Source organism: Bison bison, unplaced genomic scaffold, assembly GCF_000754665.1.
Source record: "Bison bison bison isolate TAMUID 2011002044 unplaced genomic scaffold, Bison_UMD1.0 scf7180017864366, whole genome shotgun sequence".
Classification (NCBI taxonomy): Eukaryota; Metazoa; Chordata; class Mammalia; order Artiodactyla; family Bovidae; genus Bison; species Bison bison.
The window spans coordinates 2888635-2898642 of record NW_011494938.1 but is presented as its reverse complement, the minus strand read 5'-3'; the positions used below and the strand labels follow the sequence as shown (position 1 = coordinate 2898642).

The 10008-nt window shown below is 34.2% G+C and overlaps 1 protein-coding gene across 2 annotated transcripts in view; it reads right to left on the bottom strand.

The window, feature by feature from the left end:
• The window catches only part of HNRNPLL (heterogeneous nuclear ribonucleoprotein L-like), a 39024-nt gene that overhangs the window by 19477 nt on the left and 9539 nt on the right, over nt 1-10008 (bottom strand). For both annotated transcript variants that reach the window (XM_010855585.1, XM_010855586.1), the window contains exons 2-4: nt 6287-6405; nt 2145-2382; nt 651-736 (exon numbers count right to left, since the gene is read on the bottom strand). In XM_010855585.1, the coding sequence (XP_010853887.1) occupies nt 651-736; nt 2145-2382; nt 6287-6405 (443 nt within the window). The remainder of the gene's footprint in view (nt 1-650; nt 737-2144; nt 2383-6286; nt 6406-10008) is intronic.

Below are 10008 nucleotides of genomic sequence, written 5' to 3'. Positions count from 1 at the left end.
TTTTAAAAAAAAAAAAAAATCAAACCACAAAAGTGGTAATAAAAAAAAGCAAAAATATCTTGCCAGAGTAATATATATAATATATATTACCATTATATATCCCTACTTTTTTCTATGCATATACATGTACACATAGGTTAGGGTTTTTTGTTTTTTTTTAAATTATTTTTTAATGGGATTGTACTATATGTACAGCTTGCTTATTTTACTCACTGTATAACAAATTTAATATAGAAGAGTAGGTCTTACATAAACCATGATCATTTAAAAGATTCAATGAAAAAAGGAAAGAAACATTCTACTGATTCCAACGTTTTGATACTTCCAAACTATTTTAAAGAGATTCAAAAAAGTCCATTTGAGATAAATTCCAAAAAGGTACAAGTATACATATAATCAAACAGTGTTATTTTCCCCATTAAAAAAGCAAGCAAACTGTAAGATGAAGCACTGGATTACTTTACAGTAGAAGTTATCAAAAATAGTAAAATTCTCTGTGGGTACTGCAGTTTTGTTTTTAAACCTAAGACAATTAGATGGTGGGGGATAATAAACACTACTTGTTCTCAAAATTATTAAGCAGGAAAAAGTAAGATCTATATTACACAGCATTCATACACATCAATAAAAAATTTACAAATAAAGGATATTCAACCATTGCTTGTATCCCATTTCTCTTGAATATAACAATACGCTGCACTTTTCCAACAGGATTACATACAGTATATAAAACATCCTAGGAAGGAAAGAAAACAAGACTTCATCACATCTTATATTCAGAAATATAATAAAGCTAAACTCTGTTTAACAACAAAAAAAAACCTGTCATGATGTCATTTCTATTAAGCATTAAACTTTTAAAAACTGTTAAACTCTGATAAATCTAAAGCTATTTCTTCACTTACACAATATACTCATATTAGAGAACTTCCAATGTAAAATTTGAAAAGCATTATTACTTATAATCTCCTAAATGAATCCTTAAATTTTTAAGTACCTAAAAGAATCTCTGATAATACAATTAATAAACCAAAGCTGTAACCAATTACATTTTTTCCCAAATGTGACTCTGAAATGTTTAATATTATAATCACTTAAATTACATAAAAAATATTTATTAAAGAGTAGGAGTAGTACAACTCAGTATTTATTTTTCAAGGACAATGGCTATAGATAAAAGACCCAGGGAAGATCATTTATGAAGAGTTAAATTTCACCAAACAAGATGCATGAATCTAAGAGAGAACCCTAAATACCCACTTAGAAACAAATCTTCAACATTCAAATTTTTTGAGTACCTACATTAGAGAGCAACACCATTAGGTAACTAAGGATATAATAAACAAATCAGAGTACTTGTACTAGTTATATTCTTTTTCCCAAAACACCAAATACTGTAAATATATTAATGGTGTTTATTAATAAGTCTATACAGATCACAAAAATAAAAAGATACATAATATCTATTTAAATTTAAATAGTACCTAATGTTTTAAGTTTATGTTCAAATATCATATACTATTACTAGAAATCATACTAAATGAAGCTCCTCTTATTATGACATTTTATTCATTACAAAAATCAAGTGTCCTTATCACTAGTTTATTATTAAACAGCATGTTATTATTATAAAGTAGAAAACTCAACTGGTTCAGGACATGAATCCTTTTAAAATTCTAACATTATTTTTTTAAAGAGTGAAGAAAAGAAGTTTTTAACAAGCTATCTCTAAACAGTTTATAATGATAAGTACATCTTACTAGACCACGGGATTCTGTCACTACCTAGTAGATGCTCTTAGTGTATGTGCTGGCGTGTGAGTGACAGATTTCTTGAATCATTTCCAACAAGTCTGTCTATACTTTATCATCAGAAAGAGAGTTAACAGTGAGGGTAGTAAATAAAAGTAATGTGCCTATTTAATTATGACAACTGTGCTTCTGACCTTTCTACAACTTCAGTGCTCACCATGTCTTTGTTCATTAAACGTGATAGTCAAAACTAAGGTTACTTTTAATAATTCTTTTTTTTTTAAACCCACTATTTTCAAATATTTATATGGCAGTGAAGAAAACTACAGGTTAGTCACCCAAGGCAAATTCCAAAATCACTTTTAATTTAGTCTGTCTTACTAAAATACATACCACTGTAATTGGATAAAGAGGATTCTGAATCGACAGCAGAAGAACTTTGTTGCCTCCTGATGGATCATCAGTATTTCCTGGCCGAGTGATCCTTTTGCTTGTAGAATAGTTGAAAAAAGCCTGCTGACCAGCTATGTACACAGGTTCATCTGCAGCAAACGTCACACATTCTTTGGCACTATCTATGTTCTCAAATTCTACCAGAGCCTGCCGTTTAAATGGCATCATCATCACATAGCTGAAAGGAAGATAGGGAACGAATACCTTAATATAGCAAGTTTAATTAACATTTTTCTCAAGTAAAAGCAGACTTTAATTTAAAATGTCTCAAATCATACAGGCTAGTAGTCTTCACTACCTATACCCAAAGTTAGTAAACTCTTAAATTATCCAAATAAATTGTGGTATACCGGGTAGATGGTATATGTTTGAAAGGTCCTCTTGTGATTAAAAGCTTTTATGTACCTCATGCCCTCCTCAAGCACAATTCTGTTATCAGTTACTAATAATCCCATGCACTTTATTCCTCAGGCTGCCACTTATAAGCAGCATTAGAAAATATCTAGCAGTCACAACTATTGAAGCCTGGGGACCTGGAGCCTGTGCTCCATAACAAGAGAAGCCACTGCAATGAGAAGCCCGTGTACTGCAACTAGAGAACAGTCCCCACTCACTGCAACTAGAGAAAGCCTGTGCAGCAATGAAGATCCGATGCAGTCGAAAACAAATAAAGCAGTGTGTACGTGTCAAAAAAAAACTAGAGATGAAGGGAGGTTAGCAAGAAATCAGAACACGTGGATAAGAACAGGGAACCATGTCCTCTATTCACAGAAACAAGGGTGTTAAAAATATTTTTAAATATAGTCAATGTGCTTTTTATAAGAGCAGAAGGCCAGAGAAATAACATGAGGTCAGGTACTCAGTGACAGCACTGCTTCTCAATCAGGCATCCAGAACTAACCACACTTCAAAAACTGGCAAGCCATTTCTTAGTAAGAAACAGACCACTCTGTAGCCTAGCAAATTATGTAATTTCTTAAGAATTTCAGCTTCCTTGTTTATACAACTGGGAACACGGCTGTCAAGATTACAGTTCCTGCATACAAATTGTTTGCCTTGCCTCATTCATCTTTACATCCTCAGCATCTAGAAACAAAGAGCCTGGTACATGACAGGTATTCAATCAATACTTGTTAGTCTAGGAGGTTTATTAGCTTTCAGCCCACATCATTCAAAACTGAAGAATAAAACAGAAACAGTAACGCCTGGGATTAGTTTTACCAACTATAAATGCAAGATATAAATTTCAGGAGAGAAACATTCCTTTTAGAAACTCAAACTCCTAGTTGAGGTTCTAAAGTTTTGTATACAAAAAAATAGAAAACACCAGAATTAGGTCTATGCTAAAGAAATTTAAGAATAATAAATATTCTCCCTCTCATAAATCTAAGTTGGTTTAAAGCCAAGTGGTATCACCAAGTAAATATGTTAATAATGTCCTTTGGGTCTTTGGAAACACAGAAAAATCAAAAAGGTTCAAAAAAATTAATTCTTTATTGGCCTATTATAATAGACTTATCTGTTTGTAGTTGAAAAAAAAAATGCTTTCTATAGCTACAATAAGCAGTAAGTTAGAAGCACAGAGTTAAATGTTACACAGGTTACCCAGGAAAAGTAGCATCATACAAAGACAGGGAATGGAAAATTAGAATGTCACAGGCATTTTATAATTCACTTAAATTCTGGGGTACATAATTTAAAAAAAAAAGTTCAAAGTACAATATGAGAAACACTGGAAGACCAAAGAGAGAAAAAATAAAAAGTACAAGAAATATGGTAGAGTAGGTATGTTCAACTTATAGCTTAAAACATGCTTACTAATTTTTAAATAATAACAAAAGGAAGCAAGAGATTTACTACATAAATCAGGTCTCAAAAGTTTTGTTTTAAAATTCAAACTGGAATAGCTAATCACTACCTAGTATTTTTTCCTTTAATGAAAGAAAGAAGGGAGGAGAAGAGACTTATAAGGATATATTTTTAAATATTCTTTTGATTAAATAAAGACAAAAAATAGCAATTATCCTGACTTATTTTTAACATCTTACAGTTTCTTCTGAACTTCTTTCCTATACATCTAGTTTTTAAGTATAAACTTACTATATATTGAACTTGGTGACTCATCTTTTTAATACAAGCAGTTTCTGTATAATCTTTATATTTGCCCTCACATATACCACCAAATAAATCAACAAACAAAAAAATACGGAAAGTTTCTATAAATGTGACATTTTGAAGCAAACACCTACCCCTCATAGGAGGCTATTCAAACTTCTTTCAGCTTTGGTAGCAGATATCTTATTCAAGATCATTTCACACAACTGAAACTCCTATTGTACATATTTATGCCAATTAAACTCTTAATTATACACTAATTTGTTCCAATTATTTCACGATTTTTCTATCCACATAACTACAAATCTTGAGGGCAGAATGATGTACTATGCAAATTAACTAAATAAAATTCATATGGAACACATTACCATAAGACTAAATATCAAACAGTATAGAGTCTAAAAATTGACGAGCCACTCAAAAGTAATTCAAATTAATCACAACCTTAAACAAACAGTTCTATTTCTTTAATCCCCAACATCCAGTTCATGGTAATAATTGACATCAAAATATCAATATAGTTATTATTTCCCTAAAGTTTCCAACTTCATTTGTTCACCAACTTGTTTCCTGACAATATTCAGTATTTCTTGGCTGTAAAAAAATAACTTAAAAAGCCCTAAATACATAAGAACAGAAGAAAATAAAAATCCAGAGATAACCTCATTGTCTCATGGAGTCTCTTTATTAACTCCATGAGACAACACACCACCTGGAAGTGGTGACTGGGTGAATCAATGTCAACATGCAAGTCTAAGTATCGTCTAAGGAGTCTGCTCCAATACAGTGTAACTCTCCAGACAAACTTAACTTTCAATATCCATTCCAAATGACTAAGAAGTGATACAGTCATTAGTGATATTTCAAGAAATGGACTTTTATTTATGTCCATGTGGTTTTCCAATTTGTACCTCCAACCATAAACAAAATGTTAGCGGTTTCTGAGGTCCATAAGTTAAGGGTAATAAGTTTGCTAAGTCATCCACCTCTCATTGAGGTCACCAAGAAATTAACAAGATGCCACGATGGAAGGTATCACCTAACACTACTGATGCTCCTTTGAAGAAATGATTCCTCTCTTCTGGAATCTCTGATCCCTCCCTCACCATCTTCTTTCAATACTCAAAACTCCACATAAATTTTTATAAAATTGAAGCAGTCAAATGATCTCAGCAAATATAATGAAATTTCTCTCCTGTTATATATTATGACTTAGTCTGTATAGTCTCTGTTGCCTATAACAAAAACCCCAAATGTGTTCATCAATGGAAAAAAAGGTAATAAATTCTATATTATCCATAGTAAGAAAAGAACAGCCAAGCGTATTTCAATTTAGAAAGAATTTTTTTAAGTGTCTATTTTGGGCAGCAGATTCATTTTTCAAATCACGTTTTTCATGTAAGTCAGTATTCTTAGTATACACCAGCTGTAAAGGAAGAGCATGAGTGAATACAAAACACAAAAGGAAAATAAGCTAGGATAAAACACTGACCACTCATGATATCACAGCAACTCACACTAAGCAAATAATGCCTACCCTTTAGTCTACCCCCTTTTCATTGCCAATTAATAAATAGTTCAAAACAAACTAAAACAAACCAAAAACCCCCCAGTATTTAAGTACCACTACTTGAAACTCTGAAGATAAAGGGCATAATTAATTAACTCAATGGCTTAAAACAGTATTTAAGAAGGAATCATGGATTCATTTGAAAATCAGATGAAAGATGCAATAATCGGTGTTACACACAATCTGGTTGAGGAGGGAGATGGGATCATGATCCACAAAAATTCACCTCAGAAAAATTAAAATTAAAAATTAATCTCAGAAAGACTCAGGTTTCAAAGAAATACAGTTATAGGCAAACAATATATTGTATGGCTAAGCATAAAGGCTTGTAGCAAGAAAACGAAGTCTGCTCTCTGCACTGTTTCCACAATCTATATCGAGTCCCTGTTGGCCTTACCATATTGTCCCAAATTTTTCCAGGGCCTCCACAAGGTCTGCTTCCACCACAGATTCACAGAGTCCTCGAACATGGACAACGGGTGAAACAGAAACTTTATGATGACTTCCACCAGCCTCCTAGCAAGATAAAATAATTTCTAGTTAAAAGTCTAAATTGCATCTTTTAGTAAATCTGATTCTGCATTAAAAAGCAAACACTTATATAAAAATCCCAAATCAAACTGAAATCACAAAAAGTGAACAAAAAGTCCCAATTAATATAAGGGTATACACTCTATTTTTCTTTGATATAGATGAGTATCATCTTTTGACCTTGTTTAACTGATTATCTAGTTCCACCATAATTTGATGTTACTCAGTACACTTGACAAATTTATACAAGGTACCATCTTTGCTGAAGTACCAGTATGGATGTGAGAACTGGACCATAAAAAAGGCTGATCACCCAGGAATTGATGCTTTTGAACTGTAGTGTTGGAGAAGACTCTTGAGAGTTCCTTGGAGTGCAAGATCAAACCAGTCAATCCTAAGGAAATTGACCCTGAATATTCATTGGAAGGACTGATGCTGAAGTTGAAGCTTCAATACTTGGGCTACCTGATGCAAAGAGCCCTACACGTAACAAAAGACCCTGATGCTGGGAAAGACTGAAGGCAGGAGAAGGAGACGACAATGGATGAGATGGTTGGATGGTATCACCGACTCAATGGACATGAGTTTGACCAAGCTCCGGAAGATGGTAAAGGACAGGGAAGCCTGGTGGGCTGCAGTCCATGGGGTCACAAAGAATCGGATACGACTCAGCAACTGAACAACAACAACAACCATCTCCTGCTGAACAAGGAGTACTCAAAAATACAAGCCTTGGAAATTCCCTGTTGGTCCAGTAGTTAGAACTGGGTGCTTTCGCTGCCAGGGCCTGGTCAGGGAATTAAGATCCTACAAGCAGCACAGGCACAGCCAAAAACAAATAAACAAAAAACACAAGCCTCCCTGGGCTTCTGTGAAATACTGTGTATCTTTGAGTATGCCCAGCAAGAAGCTTTAAAATATACAGTCTTATACTTTATTTTAAAAGGGACCATGTAGGAGAATTAGCTTGAAAATGAAAATAGCTCTCATTTACTTACTGAAGCTCTAGTAAGTCAAAGATTTATATATACAAATAACCACTGGGCACCACTCTTACATCGCTTCAGAAATGACCTCACTCCGGAAATGAAGCAACGTAATTGTCCATCAACAGATGAATGGATAAAGAATATTATTCAGCCATAAAAATGAAATTTGGGGACTTCCCTGCCAATCCAGTGGTTAAGACTCAGTAATTCCACTGTAAGGGGTACAGGTTGGATCCATGGTCGGGGAACTAAGATTCCACATGCCCCAAGGCTCAGCAAAAAAAAAGTATCTTGCTGTTTGAGACAACAGGAATGGAGCTCAAGGGTATTACGTGGAATTTAAAAAAACAATACAAACCTACAAGCAAAACAAAACAAAAATAGACTCACAGTTACAGAGAACAAATGGACGTTGGGAGGGGAGGAGTGTGAAATAGGTGAAGGGGATTAAGAGGAACAAAATTCCAGTTATAAAATAAATAAGCCAGGGGGTGTAATACACAGCATAAAGTGTGTGGTCAGTAATATTATAATAACTTTGTAAGGGACTGATGGTTACTAGATTTATTATGGTGATCATTTCACAATGTATGCAAAGTCAATTCACTATGTAGTACACCTGAAGCTAACATAATATTATACATAAACTATATTCCAATTAAAAAGTTTTTAAAATGAAAGGAATGAAACCCATGTACAATTCGTATATATAACCAAAAAATCTATTAAAGGAAAAGGTTTTCTCCTACAAACGACAAGAAAGGTTTTTCCTTCTAATCTAAAAGAGCACGTTTTACCATTAAAACTTAAGAATCATTTTAAGAAAATTAAATCCCTTTATGGCTATTTTTAAAGACCTACCAACTTTGCTTTATTATAAAGGCTGTTAGAAAATACTGTAACAGTCTTGTGCCCAGCTAATTAAAAATGTCAGAATCTAAAGACCTAATTTAAGTATATAAGTAACCATGAGATTACTCTGACACTCTTGTCAAAATTGAGTCCTTTGAAAATATTAATTCAGTCCAGGGAATTTCATTTGAATTGCTTATGCTGAGTCTTTTCTAAGGTAAACCCGATATTCATTACATGCCACCAAGTCTGAAATTAATCATTTTAATTGTACCCTATGTATACCAATATTCTATTAGCAGCCTAAACAAATGAGACTGTCTTGGTGAAACTCAACAACCAAATGGACACTATCATCATCAAGCTCTTAAATACTACTGGATGACAATAATTCAGGAAGAAAGCTCTAAATAATACCTAAAAACCTAATTTAAAGACAACACAAAATACAAATAACAAGTTTTATTCTAAAAATAATTAGACAATAATAAACTACAAGAAATAAGATAGCTATCTCCTTTGATCCTTAGAATGAGCTGGCCAAGGTGAAAGTGTAAAATAAAACTCTACTGGTCTGGGCTCTTCAAAAAGTATCAAAAATTAGTGGAAGGAAGACTTCAGATTGAAGACAGACAACCAAATGCAATATGTGAAGTTTCATTTTATAATAGATAAAAATTGCTATAAAAGTCATCTTAGGAAAAACTGGAGAAACTGAATTATAGACAGGATATTAAATAATAGAAGTACTGACTGTCTGAAAAGTAAAAGCGAAAGTTGCTCAGTCGTGTCCAACTCTCTGACCCCACGGGCTATACAGTCCATGGAATTCTCCAGGCCAGAATACTGGAGTGGGTAGCCTTTCCCTTCTCCACGGGATCATCCCAACCCAGGGATCGAACCCAGGTCTCCTGCAATGCAGGAGGATTCTTTACCAGCTGACCCACAAGGGAAGCCCAAGAACACTGGAGTGCGTAGCCTATCCCTTCTCCAGTGGATCTTCCCAACCCAAGAATCAAACAGGGGTCTCCTGCATTGCAGAAGGATTCTTTACCAACCGAGCTATCAGGGAAGCCACTGATTGTCTAAGGTACCATTATGATGGTAATGGCTATATGAAAAGCATATCCTTATTCTTAGGAAAGCTGTGGTATTTAAGGATGAACCATCATAAAATTCTCCAACCCAGGCTTCAGCAATATGTGGACTGTGAACTTCCAGATGTTCAAGCTGATTTTAGAAAAGGCAGAGGAACCAGAGATCAAATTGCCAACATCTGCTGGATCATCGAAAAAGCTAGAGAGTTCCAGAAAAACATCTATTTCTGCTTTATTGACTATGCCAAAGCCTTTGACTGTGTGGATCACAATAAACTGTGGAACATTCTGAAAGAGATGGGAATACCAGACCACCTGACCTGCCTCTTGAGAAACCTATATGCCTGTCAGGAAGCAACAGTTAGAAGTGGACATGAAACAACAGACTGGTTCCAAATAGGAAAAGCAGTATGTCAAGGCTGTATTTTGTCACCCTGCTTATTTAACATATGCAGAGTACATCATGAGAAACGCTGGGCTGGAGGAAGCACAAGCTGGAATCAAGACTGCTGGGAGAAATATCAATAACCTCAGATATGCAGATGACACCACCCTTATGGCAGAAAGTGAAGAACTAAAGAGTCTCTTGATGAAAGTGAAAGAGGAGTGAAAAAGTTGGCTTAAAGCTCAACACTCAGAAAACTAAGATC